At 50.8% G+C, this 15754-nt stretch overlaps 1 protein-coding gene and 1 pseudogene across 1 annotated transcript in view; both read right to left on the minus strand.

Annotated features, from left to right (window-relative positions):
• RANGAP1 (Ran GTPase activating protein 1) overlaps positions 1 to 6992 on the minus strand; it is a 20106-nt gene extending 13114 nt beyond the window's left edge. The window contains exons 1-2 of the mRNA XM_075553630.1: positions 6755 to 6992; positions 4144 to 4293 (exon numbers count right to left, since the gene is read on the minus strand). Coding sequence (XP_075409745.1) covers positions 4144 to 4255 — 112 coding nt within the window. The 5' untranslated portion in view covers positions 4256 to 4293; positions 6755 to 6992. The remainder of the gene's footprint in view (positions 1 to 4143; positions 4294 to 6754) is intronic.
• Positions 6331 to 14967, minus strand: LOC142450647 (phosphatidylethanolamine-binding protein 1 pseudogene; annotated as a pseudogene).
• Positions 14968 to 15754: the final 787 nt, after the last annotated feature.

The following is a 15754-nucleotide window of genomic DNA, read 5'->3' on the forward strand; positions in this document are numbered from 1 at the left end:
TTCATTATCAAGAATCCAGGGAGGAGCTCTCTTAGTTTACTCTGCTGAAACCCCCACATTGCCAGAGCAGCCCTTAAGAGAAGGGAGGTTCTTTCAGCAGGACACAAGACACAAACCAGCACACTGCAGCCGGGATGAAGGATAAGAGAATGTGCATTTGATTTGGAAACTATTTACGTGCTGATGAGAAGTAGAGAAAGCCTTTCTCTAGAGCAGTGGTTCTTAACCTATGGGTTGAGACCCCTTTGGGGGTCGAACAACCCTTTCACAGGGGTCCCCCAATTCATCACAGTAGCAAAATGACAGTTTGGTAGCAATGAAAATAATTCTATGGTTCGGGGGGTCACCACAACATGAGGAACTTTTTAAAAGGGTCTCGGCATTAGGAAGGTTGAGAACCACTGCTCTAGAGCCAGTGCCTGGAATTTGATGATTCAATAGCACTTGGTCTCATCATACTTTAAAAAAAGTTCTACATTGCTATGGTTTGAATTATTGTCCCCCCACACACACATCCCCAAATTATGCTGCAATTCCTAAGCTCTGCACTTGCAGATGAGAGGATATGGTGGCAGTTTGCTTTCCTAGAGATCTGAAAGCTTTGCAACCCGATGAGGCGGTTCCACCCTTGTCATACAGGGTCATGTGTCATGTGTGGGAAAAGGAACCTTGGAGTAGGGGGGTATGCTGTGGGCTGCTAACTTCAAGGTCAGCAGTTCGAAACCACCAGCTGCTCCGCAGGATTAAAGATGAGGCTTGCTACTCTTATATAGCTTTGTAGTCTGGAAAACCACAGGGGGCAGTTCGACAAGGTTACTGTGAGTTGGAATCAACTCAGGTGTGTGTGTGGGAAGGGAGTCAATGGCCATTGATCTGGTTTGGGTATATATACTATGAATTCTTACTTGGGGGTGGGGAGTCGTTGTGGCTTAGTGGGTCACAGTTGGGCTGCTAACCACAGGTCGGCAGTTCAAAACCACGAGTCTAGGATAGGAATCTAATTATTAAAACTTTAAAAAAGGAATTCAGCTATGTTTAGGAATGAAGGGGGGTGGGGCGGAGCAGAGGCGGAGAGAGTGCCAGAATAAACAAGAGGCAGGTCCCTGGGCTGTGGTCACAAGGATGTGGTTTTCTTCTCTCCACTGCTTTGTATTCGACACTGAACAGGCTTTACTATGGTCACCTGAAGTCCCATCAAACAAAACAACATCGAGTCTGGCTACCAGACAGGGAGAGGGAGTTGAGGGAAGACAGACCTGTGCCGGGAGACACCATGTGAACCTGACCTTCGAGGCTGTGGGGACCACAGCAGGGCCTTGGGAAAGGCTGTGACTTGTAACCCGGGGATTGGGGGGGTGGGGGGGGAGGGCTGACAGCAAGCTGTCCTGGCTTGGGGTGGAGGGGGTCTGCTCTTGGACTGAAGGAAGGTCCCGAGGTCAGCCTGTGCTTTGTGGCATGACACCTTTGCCTGAGCTCCCTAACCTAGTCAAGCATCCCGGCCACCAGGCTTCACACCCACGGGGCCCTCACAGCCCTGTATGGGTTACAACTGCATGGTCTTCTCACAGGGCCAGGAGCTGCGCTGCTGAGGGAGTGGACTGGGTGGTGGCCTTTGCTCTGCCCTCCGTCCTCGGAGAGAAGCACACGGAATACCCTGAGGCCAAGAGTCATCATTCTAACTTGGGCACCAGCACTTGGCACAGAGGAGGGCCCTTCGGAAGGCCGGGAGGGCAATGGAATGAACTAACAAGGGGACTGTCCGTTCACACTCCTGAAGCTCCTTGGGATTAACTCCCCCCCCACCACCACTGTTCCCCCCGGGGCGCTCCTGCTATGTCTAGTTTACAGAAGAGCACACCGAGACACACAGACGTGAGCGACTTGGACTCACACAGCTAGGAAGCAGTGGCCAGAGTGCATTTGATGACAAAGCAGACCGGGCAGGTCGGAATCTCCCCTGCTTCCCAGAGGGGGAACGACAGTTTCAAGGGACAAAGCAATTGAGGTCGAGAGTTCAGGGGAGCACGGAGCCAGGCTTCAGGCTGGTTTCCAGCACAGAGCCTACAAGCTCTTCACAAACACTTCCTGCTGTGACCACCACGGACTTTTCAAGCCCCTCGCCCCGGCCACCGTCTCCCAGGGGCCACTCTGGGGCTGCAAGTCCAGGACACCTGTTGCCCAGGGAGAGGCTGAGGGCTAGGAGGTAAACCTCACGGCCCTGGGGAGACCTGTCTCCTGGTTCACACTCGGCCGCCTGAGCTAGTCAATGGCAAGGTGGCAGCGCAGTGTCCTGAGATGCGCCTCCACTCAGGCTGTCTCAGCTACAGTAGCCCCTAGTTCCTCAAACTCAGCCCTGTGAGGTAGAGGGGGTTGTCATAGCAAAGCCCCAGCAGAGCAGGAAAGACAGCAAAACAGGGAGAGCATAAAGAAGGAGGGGGTTCCCAGGCTGGGCCCCAGGCTCCCTGACAACCCCACTGTTGGGAGGTACTCTGCTAGGAATATCTCCCCCACCTGCACTGCCTCGTGGATGAGCAAGCTCGCGGGCAGCTCCTTTGCCATAGAAAGCCCTCCGTTGGCCCTGAGCGAGGCTCTAGAGGACCGGTCAGCCTCACTGTGGCCTCCTCAGGCAGTCCCTCCCAATCAAGCAAGCTCCTCAGCAGGGCATTCCAGGGCCTCCCAGTGGGATTCCAGCACCTAACAGATTCCCTGTGCCGGAACTCTAGTCTCCTTGCCTAGAATGCCCCTTCTCCAAGCCTCCTTCAAAAATCCCCAATGTCCGACTCGCGGCAATCCCATACAGGGTTGTTCCCAAGACGGTCCTTCTGTAGGAGAGCAGGCAGCCTCCTCGTCCCCGGTTCTCCAAGCACAGCTCGAACACCAACCCGCCCACGGGCACTTGCCAAACCCTCCCACCCTCCACCTTGTTCCCAGTGCCCTTGTTTGTGTCTCTGGAGTTTGTTTCTTGATATCACGTGGGGACCTCATTCCTCCCCTAGGTTGTGAGCTCCCTAAGGCAGAGGCTGTCGAAGGACATACCCGGCAACCCTCAAAGGGGGGCACACATGGAGTCCACGCTGGTGAAGCAAAAAGGTCACTCGCATGGACTTTAGAGCTAGGCAAACTTGAGTTCGAATCCCAGATCCCTCACGTACAGCTGTGTCCTCAGCTAAGTTTTCTTATTGCCCTGAGCCTCAGTTTCCTAATCTGCGGAAAGGAGCTGAAACGCGTCTTTGCCCCTTCACCTTCCCTACCAGGCGCCAAGGGAGCACTTATGGCCTGGGCTTCTGAATGCAAGCCCAGGCTCACTGAACCTGGGAGATCCGCCACTTCACAGCAATGGGGGCTCAACTGGACCCCGGCTTGGCAAATTTCCCAGCAGTACGACCTTGGGCAAGCTGTTTAGGCCTCCCCAGTCTTTGTTCCTCATTTACAACACAGCAGCCTAGCCCTGGTCCCCAGGGACGACTTGAGGATCAAAGCAGTAACGCCTGGGGAGGCATCTGTTTGCTCCTGGGCCCCAGAGAGAGGTTAGAATGAGCATCACCCCGCACCACACACCCAGCAACTTGGGGCCTCCCAGCTGGGAGATGGGAGCCAGCCTGCCTCGCACCAGGTTGCCCAGGCAAGCCTGGGCTGGGCTCCCTAGTTGAGTCAGAGCCCTAAGGATCCTCCCTAACCCTTATGTGGGCACCTTCAGTCCCAAGACGCATGCCAGGTCCGTGACAGCCAGGTTTGGGCCAGCGACAGGGAGAAGAGGGTCTTTGCCATGGTCAGTGAGGGCACTCTGCCATCCCAGAGCCCTGCCCCCTGACAGGGGCCTCCAGCCCGCTCTTTCCCCTCCCCCTGAGGCCCAGCACTAGAGTTTGAATGCAGTTCCGGGACCACTGCACCCAAGTCAGAAAGTAATCTTGGGACTGCCACTAGTCAACCCCCTCATTACAGCCACCTTCCTCTGAGAGCTAAGGAGCCCTTCTGTCGGCCAGTCTCAGCAGTCACGGGCAGGCCACTGAGCCTCATTCCCCACCACACAAACCAGGGAAAGCCACTGGGACAAGGGAGTTAGAAGAGGCGGCCGCCCAGCGAGCATGGAGTGAGTGTCCCTTCAAACCACTGTCCTCCCAGGCCGTGTGGGGAGGGACTCACCATCTTCTGCAGTATTGAGCTTGAGGCTCTTGCCCTTGAAACTCAGCTGTCCCCCGGCCACCTGGGTTTGGGCCAGCGTCTCTGCCAGCTTAGCAATGTCTTCGGAAGCCATGCTGGCCACACGGGTGGGCTCCCCTGGAGACCTGCAAACTGAAGGAACACACATACCACTGAGAGCGGGCAATCTCCCAAGGCTTCTGGCTGAAGGGATAGGCTTGGATAGCAACCATCTTATGGACCTAGCACCACCTGTCCCTGCCGAGACCCCAGGGCAACAGCACGAGAGACGCTGCCCTTCTAGAAAAATGGGGGGGGGGGGTGTCACAAAGCAGAAAAATCTCATTCGAGCCTCTGAGGAGTTGTCATCACCCAACAAGTTCTCCTCCACCCGGCGGGAGGCCACTGGGCTCTGCCCGCACTGGGCGGCCCTGGAGCCCCAGCTCCGAGTACACACCCGCCAGATCATCTTGGCTGCTCTCTTTTTGAGGGTCCCACTCCTCAAAAAGGACACAGATGGCTACTGGGTCCAGGTCATCCATCCCAGGGAGTGCTCCACCGCCCAGGCTGGCATGACTCTGGGAGTGGGGCACAGGGCTGGGCCCACGGCACACCTGGTTCTAACCTTGGCCAGGAGGCTGGGTGGCCACATGGCCAGGCCTCAGGGGTTCCTAGGAGACCAGAGTAGTCGACATCACACAGCCACCATCACAATAGGGCAGGGACAGAGCCGCTGGGCAAAAGGAGCTTCCAGGCTGGGGGCTCGGCAGACTGGCTGAAAAAGCAGCTCCATTTCTCCAAAGAGGAGATGGCCGGGCATGGGGGGCAGAGGGGGACACCAAGGAAGCGAGCGGATGTGGGACACAGGATTGGGAGAGGGAAGAGAACAGCTAGTCGAGACAGAATTGGGAGGTACCCATGGTGTGATTCCTCCCCAGAATGCCTCCCCCACGCTTCTCTTCCTCAAAACGCAGCTCTGAGGGTGTCCCAACCCACCCACTCCGCCAGAGCTCCTCTGGGCCCAAACTGCCAGCTTCCCACTCCCTTCTAATGCACACCCTCACTGCCCTGGCTTGTCCACGTTTCTGTTTTTTATTGATAAGCCCAGGTTAATTCTCCTGGCTTTAATTCTTCCCAACCACTCATTTATTCAAAAAGTATTTACAGATCATCCCTCTATGTTCAGAGGAGCCCCGGTGGTACCGTGAGTAAAGTGACCAGATGGGAACCAAAAGGTTGGTCGTTCAAACCCACCAGCTACCCTGAGGGAGACAGATGTGGCAGTCTGCCCATGCCAAAATAACAGTCTTGTAATCCTATGAGGCAGTTCTATATTGCCTTACAGGGTTGCTAAGAGGCAGGGTAGACTCCAAAGCAACAGACGCTTCGTTATTTTTTCCTGTTTCTGACTCTGTGTTGGACATTGTTCCAGGTACCAGGGGGCAGCAGTGCATCATTCTAAAGTAAGCTTATATTCTAAGCACAGGAGGTAGTGACAGGAAACAGGGATGGGGCTAGAAATGGTGAGCAATTAAAGGTAGAATGGTTTGCTAAATGTTATTGTCAGGGAGGCCTTGTTTAAGTGTTAAGAAGTGGAGGAAAAAATATGGGCTGAAGGCTCCCTGGGATCCAGCCCAGCAGGTTATGGGGAAGAGCATTCATGCAAAGGGACCCACAAACATGAAGGCTCTTAAAGGGGGTCCCAAGTGGACCAGTGGAGAGTTGGAGGAAGCGCAGGGAAGCTTTCCAGCCCGAGCAATGAGGGAGAGATGAAGAGGTTTCCAGAATGCCCAAATCACAAAGGCCATTCAAATATGGCCCTTATAAGACAGCAGCACAGAGAGCACTGTGATGTGACCTTCCCTATGTTTGACGGGATCTGGCTCTGTGTGAGACTCAGGACCGGGGCTTCAGAAGGACCCAGCGAAATGGAATGAAAACGACCCCACCACCTCCTGCAGTCCTGGGACAGGGCAGTCTGAGGCCAGAAGCCAGACCTTCCCAGCGGGAAGGGGTCCACCCCCAGGCCGGCCGGCCTCTCCCACCCATTCTAAAGAGCCAAAAATATATATATCGAAGCACGGAAAAGTGAATTGATTTGGCCAACGTCGGCAAGGGGTCAGCAGCAGAGCCATGCCCCTCAGTATATAAAGAAACAGCCGCCTCCCTGTCGGCAGCACGGGCACCTTCTCAGGTGCACATCCCGAAGGCCAGCAGGGACCCCCGGCGACGCGCGGGGCTGCGGCGCCCTCCGCGGGGCGTGGGCCCTGGGGAGGCGGCGACGGGCGCGCCGCGCGAAGCCAGGCCTTCGGTGACAGGCGGGCGGCGCGGGAGCCCCACCCGGATCCCCCGCGGCCCCGCAACGCCCTCGGCGGCCAGCGACGCCAGCGCAGGCAGCTGCCGGCTGCACGGTCCGGAGGGTCGGACGTCCTTTCCGAGTCTGTGTCGCCCTTTGTGAAAAGGGCCGGGACCCTCCGCCCCACGCCACCTCCGCACTTGGTCAGCGCCGGCCCCCGCGGGCACCACGCCGTCCTGGGCTGCTTCCTGGGCCGCCCGGTCCCCGCGCTGCCATCCCAGCAGGTGAGGGGGCAAAGGAAAGAAATCCCGATCCTACCGTAAACAGGCGGCGCCGCCGCGTGGGGCACCCGGAGCGCGCGCGTCAGCCCCGCGGGGCGGGGACGGGCAGGGTCCGGGTCCGGTCAGGTCCGGGTGGCCGCCTCTGGACCCAGGGGTCTCAGTGCTCCGTGCACGCGTCTGTCCGCCCTCCTAGAGCCGCTCGCCGCTCGCGGTTCAGACACCACCTGCTCCCCACACGGCGGCGGATGATGGCGGCGGGGGAGGATTTTTGAAAGCCGGCAGTTTCTTTGCTTCGATTTGATTTGTTCGAGGCCCAGGATGGCCTCCCCTTTCTGCGGCGCGCCTGGCCTATCGGGTAAGGTAGTTCAGGTCTCCTGAATGGGGCCTGGTTGGCGCGGCAGGAACGCCCAACTACGAACTACCTGACCCATGATGCACCGCGCCCCGCCGCTCTTCTTTGCCCTCCCAGTTCGGCTCTGGCTCAGTCTTGGAAAGACCACGGAGCGGCGCTTAACCCCGAGCATTCTGAGAGACTACAATTCCCATGATGTCTTGCGGCTGAGGCGACACAGTCTTTCCGGACGTGTGCCTATTCACAGAACTTGATGGACGATGGCTGAGGCTGCCATAGGCTCGCGGCTGGAACATTTCAGGAACATTCGATATGCATTTCCTAAAAGAAAAAGTTCGTCTTTTCTGTCCCCATCAAATCGAAAGAAAATCCGAAGCCTTTCACATAAATACTCACAAGTTATTTGGTAATTAAAAAGAGGAATCAGGATCTTTTACAGGAGAGAAACTCCAGAAACCTTTGACCCAGTGATCCAAGCTAACACGAAACGGAGCTCGTGAGAGAAGAACACAGCATCACCATCCTTGCCTGTCCGACAACGCATAAAATGAGCCTAATCAGAATGCAACATCAGACACCAAAATTGAGGGACTGTTCTGTATCCCTTCCTAAAGGATTGCTGAATCTGAATCCACTCGACCACAATGGGTATTCTTCCTGTAAGATCGCTAGGAGTTGGATGGACACAGCCAAAGTGAACGAAAACATAAACTGTTTCAGATTATACACTAAAAAGTTACAGTGACTAAATGCAACAGTGGTCTTGAATTGGATTCTAGGGGAATGGTGATATAAAGGACAACATGGAGGCAATTAGCAAATTTGATATTAGATCCATAGTATTGATGATTGTGCTGGTTTATGTAAGAAATCACCCTGGATCTTGGGAACTATACCAAAACCCCACTACCAATTAAATGGATTCCAACTCATAGTGACTCTGTATTGTTTTCTGAGGCTGTAAGTCTTTTCAGAAGCAGACAGCCTCGTCTTTTTCCTGTGAACCAGGACTCAAAAGGGGAGGCAAGAGAGGGAAGATCATCATCCTTGGCAAATGAAGACACTGTGGCTGAAGTCCAGGAACTTGTGGAAGAAGCCATAGAAACACCATTAATGGGAGTGCTACTGAAGTTGGCATCTCACGGGGCTCAGCATTTTCAATTTTAAACAGACATCTTATCCTCAGCAAGCTTTGGGCCCGATGGGTGCCAGAAGCTTTGTGCAGAGATCAGCGAGCTCTAAGTGCTGATCTTCCCGTCAGTCTCGTAAGCAAGATAGAAGCGAATGAAGACAATCTTATGGAATGAATCATGATCAGGGACAAGTCTTGGATTGACCAAGGTGATCCAGAGAGCAGCTTCCAATCAAAACAGTGGCTTCCGAGGGAATCTGCTGGGCCAGTTCCATTCAAGGCAGAGAGGTGAGCTCAGAAGGGGGTTGAGTGACCGTCCTGTGGAGTTCCAAAGGGGTCATCTTGAAGGACCCCCGGTGGCATCGTGGGATAAGCAAGCATTCGACTGCTAACCTCAAGGTCAGCAATTCAAACCACCCACTGCTCTGCAGGAGAAAGATGAAGCTGCGTGCTCCCTAGGATTTACAGTCTCAGGGAGCCTAAGTAGAGATCTACTGTCACCTGTAGGGGCACTAGAGTCAGATTTTACTTAGCAGCGAGTGTAAACCTCGAGAGATTTTCTTGAAGGATGCAAGATGATCATGAAGGGTTATGAGGAAGTTTTAAGAAAGTTGAAAGCTGCAGTGGTGAGGAAAAGGCCAGAAAATATTTTCTATCAAGAGAGCACCCCTCCCCTACTCATTTTTCCAGGACAGCAAGAACTGTCCAGTAGGAAGGCTTTATTGGGGAACATTTCCCATCCACCCTACACCCCTGTTCTTGTCCCAGGAGACTTCCTTTCCCCCCAAGTTCAAACGATATTTCAAAGGAACATCATTTTAGCCCCTCAAGGATGTCTGCTGTACAGGGTCCAGACCAAATCCAGGGATACATATGGTAGCCAACTAAAAAGGAGGTGGGGAAAGGGGGGAAAAGAAAGAAGGAAAGAAATAGGTAGCGGGGGCACAGGGTATTAACCCACTGAAGGGGAGGGTATTGTTTATATCTCCACAGGATAAGAGGGACCAGACTTCAACCCAGTGCTCCAAGATGTGAATGCAACATGCTGGCCATGGAGTAGGGAACCAGTGGAGAGGTCTGAGGGGCTGGCCCCAATCCTAACTACATGGACACCTGCCCTTCCCTCCAGAAGAATTTATTTCAGAGGATAGCACTAAATAAACCTACAGCTCCGGGAGAGAGACATGTCTGATCAGAGCACATGGGCGCAAATGAAGGGGGAGCACATCCTGGCTCACCAAGCCTTGAGGATGATATTTCCTCTCAGAGCAGGCAATCCACAGAGAAGACCATATGGTCAGCCACACTATGAGACACAACATCCCTCACTGACCCACAGCCCTACAGGGGACAACACTGGAGACACAGTGTGGGAATTCCGCCCGATCGGATCCCACCACACCAAGGGAAAACACTAAGGGTGTGAAACAGAACAGCAAGGAGAACAAAGCAATGAAGTCCCTAGGGAATACCAAAAATAGACTTTGGGGCCAAGGCATGGTGCCCCAACAGACTCGACCAGAAAACACTCCTAACGGCCAAAAAACAGTCCTTGAACTAACTATAAGCTTTTCTTTCTTGTGTTTTGTTTTGTTGTCACTGGTTTGTTGTTGTTTTGTTTTGTTTTATTTTGTTGCTTGGTTTTGCTCTGTCTTGTTTTTGTACATGTTATTATCTCCGCAGGTCTGTCTAAATAAGATAGATTGGATGAACAATCTGGAGGAGAAAACAACAGGACCGACAGTTTGGGGGGGGGGGGCGAGGTATGGGATATGGGAGAGGGGGAGGTGGGGGGAAAGGTAGTGGTGTTAACAAGCCCAGAGACAAGGGAACAACAAGTGATCCAAATCGGTGGTGAGGAGGGTGTGGGAGGCCTGGTAGGGTGTGATCAAGGGCAATGTACCCAAGAGGAATTACTGAAACCCAAATGAAGACTGAGCATGATAGTGGCACAAGAGGAAAGTCAAAGGAAATAGAGGAAAGAGTTAGGAGGCAAAAGGCATTTATAGAGGTCTAAATAAAGGCATGTACATATGTAAATATATTTTTATATGATGATAGGGAAATAGACCTATATGCATATATTTATAGGCTTAGTATTAAGGTAGCAGATGGACATTGGGCCTCCACTCAAGTACTCCCTCAATGCAAGAATATTTTTTCTATTAAATTGGCATTCTATGATGCTCACCTTCCCTATACAATCGCTGAAGACAAAGCAGGTGAATAAGCAAATGTGGTGAAGAAAGTTGATGGTGCTCAGCTATCAAAAGAGATAGTATCTGGGGTCTTAAAGGCTTGAAGGTAAACAAGCAGCCATCTAGCTCAGAAGCAACAAAGCCCACATGGAGGAAGCACACCAGCCTGTGTGATCACAAGGTGTTGAAGGGATCAAATATCAGGCATCAGAACAAAAAATCATATCATTGTGAATGGGGGCGGCGGGAACGGATACAGAGTGGAGACCTGAAGTAGTTAGTCTATTGTGCCAGCCTGGCTGATAAACACATGTGGGATTAATTGAAGGGCAGAGAGAGAAATGGATCGGCGAACTTCACTTTTCTTGCTTCTCGCTCTTTGATCATCGGACCAGTGTGCAGCTGCCTTGCTTGTTCTGTGCCTCAATTTGCAAGCTACACTACCTGTGAACTGTGTCACTGTAATCTGAGGTCCCTTTAAGATTTCCTTCCCCATACAATTGGAATTTACATCTTTTGAGCTGGGGACTGACTGTTGGTGAGCTGGCTGACAGTTGGTGACCTGCCTTGCTCTTTGCTGCCTGTGCCAGGATAGCCTGGATCTCTCTACAGAGGACTACCTGGCAGCCCTCAAGACTTGAAGGACTGCCAGTGTCTCACAACTCTCTCTCGGGAGTGTGTTGCACTGAGCCATTTGTACTCCTTTATAACTTAACTGTTCATTTCTTGTATTATATATCTATCTTTATAAATAAATAAATAAATATATATATATATATATATATATATATATATATATATATATAATTATTAGCAATCTGGTTTTGTCTCTCTTGAGAACTCTGTCTAACACAAGACCCAAAGCCCATTTATAGGCCACTGGACATCCCCTTACAGAAGGGTCTCAGGGAGGACATGAGTCAGTCAGGGTGCAGGGTAGCAATGATGAAACATACAACTTTCCTCTAGTTCCTAAATGCTTCCTCCCTACCCACTATCATGATCCCAATTCTATCTTAAAAATCTGGATAGACCAGAGGATGTACACTGGTACAGATAGGAACTGGAAACACAGGGAATCCAGGGTGGATGATCCCTTCAGGGCCAGTGGTGAGAGTGATGGTACCAGGAGGGTGGGTTGGAAAAGGGGAACCAATTACAAGGATCCATATGTGACCTCCTCCCTGGAGGACAAACAACAGAAAATTGGGTGAAGGGAGACATTGGACAGTGCAAGATATGACAAAATAATAATTTATAAATTATCAAGGTTCATGAGGGAGGGGGGGAAATGAGGAGCTGATGCCAGGGGCTTAAGTGGAGAGCAGGTATTTGGAGAATGATGAGGGCAATGAATGTACAAATGTGCTTTACATAATTGATGTATGTATGGATTGTGATAAGAGCTGTATGAGCTCCTAATAAAATTATTTTTAAAAAAGAATGGCCGCCATAAATTGAGGAGCACAGAATACTTCAGGAAGGAGTTGGAGAGATGGAAACACTGCCTACAGAAGAAGCATACAGACCAAGATGGAGGCTATGTTGAGAAGTAGCCGCTTCACATTTTGATTATGTTGTTGAATAAAGGTTTCTATTGGGTTGTAGCATTGCTTTTTGACTGTGTGTGTGTGTTTAGAGAAAGAAAGAATTAAAAAGATAAATGTGGTGTTCTTAGGCTTCTTTCCTCTTCCAGGGACTCCGTGTAGAGGCATTCAAAATGGTTTGTGTCTGACCTACCAGTGTAGCCGCCCTACAGTACAGCCGTGAACAAAATGAGGTTGTTCTGAAGCCCTGGGCATAGAATTGTTTACCGTCATACCAAGAAAGTTGGGAAAACACCAACATTTGCATGTGGTGTGGGCCCATGCTGACTTCCAGGGGTTTGTGCTATGGGAGTTGTTTTTTTTTTAATGGGATTGTTTTTCTTGTTTGTTTGTAAGTTTTATTGGCACTTCACCCACAGCATACAATGCAAGAATTCAATCATATCAAGAAAAGTTATACACTCACTCCCCCAATCAAATTGAGGACATTTTCTTCTTCCTAGTACCCATTATTATTTGGGTATTTTTTTAAATTGTGGTAAAAACATGCACAACAAAACTGATCTTGAATTCTCACATCAGCAGACCAACGGTGGTTTCCTGTGTGCCCAGTGAGTCCCGGGCAGAATCAAGCGTGCTGCCTTCCTGAAGAACGGAACTGTATGGTGAAAGTAGTGAAGACACAGCAGCCAGGCAGCTACATAAATAAAAAATGAATCTAAATAATAAATGGCTAATACAAATGAAAAGTAAGTTAGCCAAATACTAACAAGTGCATCTGGATAAAGGGCACAAGGGAGTTCTTTGAACATTTTTGCAACTTCTTGGCTTTAAACATGTAACCATCAAAGGCTTTTGAAAAGCTCTTTTAAAAGAAATTAGATTTTAGCCATTGTTGAATTCAATTCACTCAAACTCAGGTTCTAATCCCGACAAGTTCAAGAACTGAACATATTATTCCCACAAGAAATAATGAAAAGCCATATAATTGCCGTAGGCCCCATAACTGCACTTATCGACGCATCTCTCCGGGACGTTAAATCCCTGGGGAGGTTTTTAGCCTTCTGGCACATTACTGTCTTGCATATGATACTGCATCAAGCTGTTTCTGATCTATCCAAATAAACAGTAACTTTTCAACCTCTTCCGATGGCCTGGTTCTTTGTTTTTTTCCCTTCTTTCTGCCCGCTCAGTGTTTTCATTCAACTAAAAGGAAACAGCGAAAAATAACACAACATTCAGCAACTCCAGACGAGCTTTACTGACATCAGCGCAGAGGGGTCCATTGAACAGGCCCGGGTTCAAGGAATCCTGGGTAACCTCTCACTTAGGCCTTCCACTTATCCAAACAGCCAGGCCGCAACACCTGAAGGGGGTCTGCTTTTAAGGGGCATGCTTTGCTCTACCACTAAAGCATTTGATATTTTTACCTGGATTCTTTGTTCTTCTTGAAATTCTGGGTTGCTATTTTCATAAGAACAATTTGATGGGCTTCATCAAGAGTCCCAACACATCACCCCAAATGGAGTTCAAATTTGATGAAGACATAAAACGGGACTGTGTGAGCCAGAAGTATAAAGACGTCACCTTAGCCAAACTACACTCTGATCTCTCAAGTCTCACCTGTGAGAAGGAAGGATCGGGAGCAGGGAAGAGGAGAAATGTACAGGCGTCACTGAATTAGAGAACACAGCCGGGGCCTCGGGACCAGTCTGCATGTCCCCCACTTTCCCTACTGTGAGAAACAGAACCGGAAAGAGTGTGTGTGAACAAATTCTCTACGCTCAGACTTAAGGAGTCTGGGAAGCGTGGAGGGAGACCTTCATGTTCGTAGGTTGGAGATACCTTCCAGTCACATTGTCCTAAGTAAAAGTTACCCCCCACGATGTCCCCCAGTAACAATGACAATTTTAAGGTTCCGCTTGCAAGCATGTGGTTGCTACTATGTAAGCTTGAAGGTCAACTGCTTGAAGGTTGTCTTGTGAGAGCAATCAGACCCTATTCTCTGTCCCACCTTAAGTAGGGCCCACTCCATGCTGATATGGATCATAGATTGTTCCCCTGGAGAAGAGCTCAGGGGCAGTTTAGGTCAAGCCAGCTCAGAGATGACCACGGTTAGGCTGCCATCTTGATTCTAGAATCCGTTCATCTTGTTACATATGTACTTTTCTGTCATGTGTACATGTATGCCTCTAGTACCTCCCCTTCCTTTCACGGGTACACCCCTAGCTCGTACCCTTCATGTTACATGTATGTCTCTAATACAACCCCTTCCTATTACAGATGTACTTATTGTGGCTTGCATGCCTGAGGTGATATAAACTCGAATGAGAATACATTACTGCCTCTCTCTGCTTGGACCTGGTTCCTGATGCATGGCAGAGGTGAGCACCCCAAATCCTTTGTCTGTCTCTTAATTGCTTCCCTTCAGTGGCACAACCATCCCTTAGGACCCACCCAGATGTGGGGCTGGACCTCACACCCTCCTTCCCTGACAGCTGCTCATAGAGTTTGGGCATGCAGTCATCCCATTCAGCCGACAACGCATGCCAGCAACAGGGAACCCGAGCTGGCACTTTTCCAGAAAGATGCCACCTTCAGTTTGCCTCGGTGGCCTCCAGATTGGTTACTAAGAGTGGGTGTGTCATACTCCAGAGGTCTGTCCCACTCATATACCAGCCAGACATAGCAGTGGCCCATGGCCTTGGGTGGCCCAGAGCCCACCTAATCAGAGCAGACTGTGCCGTTGCTGCTGCCATGGCCCTTCGTGTTGATCATGACAAAATAGTGCTAGTCCCTGATTTTGGGGTCCTTCCTTCTGGGCACATCTGGGTGCATCAGGACCAAAGTGTGGAGTTTATCTGAATCTTGGTCACCCCGTGTGATGCTGGTGGGGCGGCCCTTCACCTGAATGGGGGTCAGCACTTTGCCCAGCTGGTCTGCTGTATTTGACCCGTTGTGGCCACTCTCTACTTCCTGCAGGCTCAAGGACCCAGACCACTTGCTGAGGTCTACAGGCATCCTGGGGCAAGTGGCACGGGCAGAACACACCACCCGGCAACAACGACTGCACACTGGTCTGATTCTTGGACGGGGGGGGTTGATAATGTTGACTTAGCCGTGCTGTATTCACCCACCAGACCCGACAAGCCAACCCAATCATTTCTTTTTTCTTCTTCATGATTTATTTCTTAACTCTACTTTGGTTCTCAGTTGTCCTCTTAGCTTTACTGCTAATATCGCTTTCTTTAGAGCCATGGTTACAATGATGCAAATACAGCTCAAATAAGCACCATGGAAAAAGGCTTTGACACACTAGCACACGCACCATATGCTACCTGAACCAGAGAGGCACTTACACGGAAGTGTCTTTCTCTTGAGGAGCGGCTGGTGGGGTTGAACTGCTGAATGTGTGATTCGCGGAGCAACACATGATCCACTAGGCCAAGGATACCATCAGTTGGTTCTGACTCGTAGTAGCCCATGGACAACAGAATGAAACACTGTCTGATCCTGCGCCGTCCTCCCAAGTGCTCCTGTGTTTGAGCTACTATGTCAACCCATCTCATTGAATGCCTTCCTCTTTGTCGCTGCCTCTCTACTTGAGCAAGCACGGTACCCTTCTCCAGGGAATAGTCTCTTCTGAACTTATCTCCGAAGAACAAGGAACGAAGGAGTCTCACCATCCTCACTTCCCAGGAGATTCTGGTTGCACTTCTCCCAAGACAGATTTGTTGGTTCTTCTGGCAGTCCGTGGTCTAGTTCATATTCTTGCCAACACCACAATTCAAAGGCAGCAATTCTCCTT

This window comes from Tenrec ecaudatus, chromosome 6, assembly GCF_050624435.1.
Source record: "Tenrec ecaudatus isolate mTenEca1 chromosome 6, mTenEca1.hap1, whole genome shotgun sequence".
Taxonomy (NCBI): domain Eukaryota; kingdom Metazoa; phylum Chordata; class Mammalia; order Afrosoricida; family Tenrecidae; genus Tenrec; species Tenrec ecaudatus.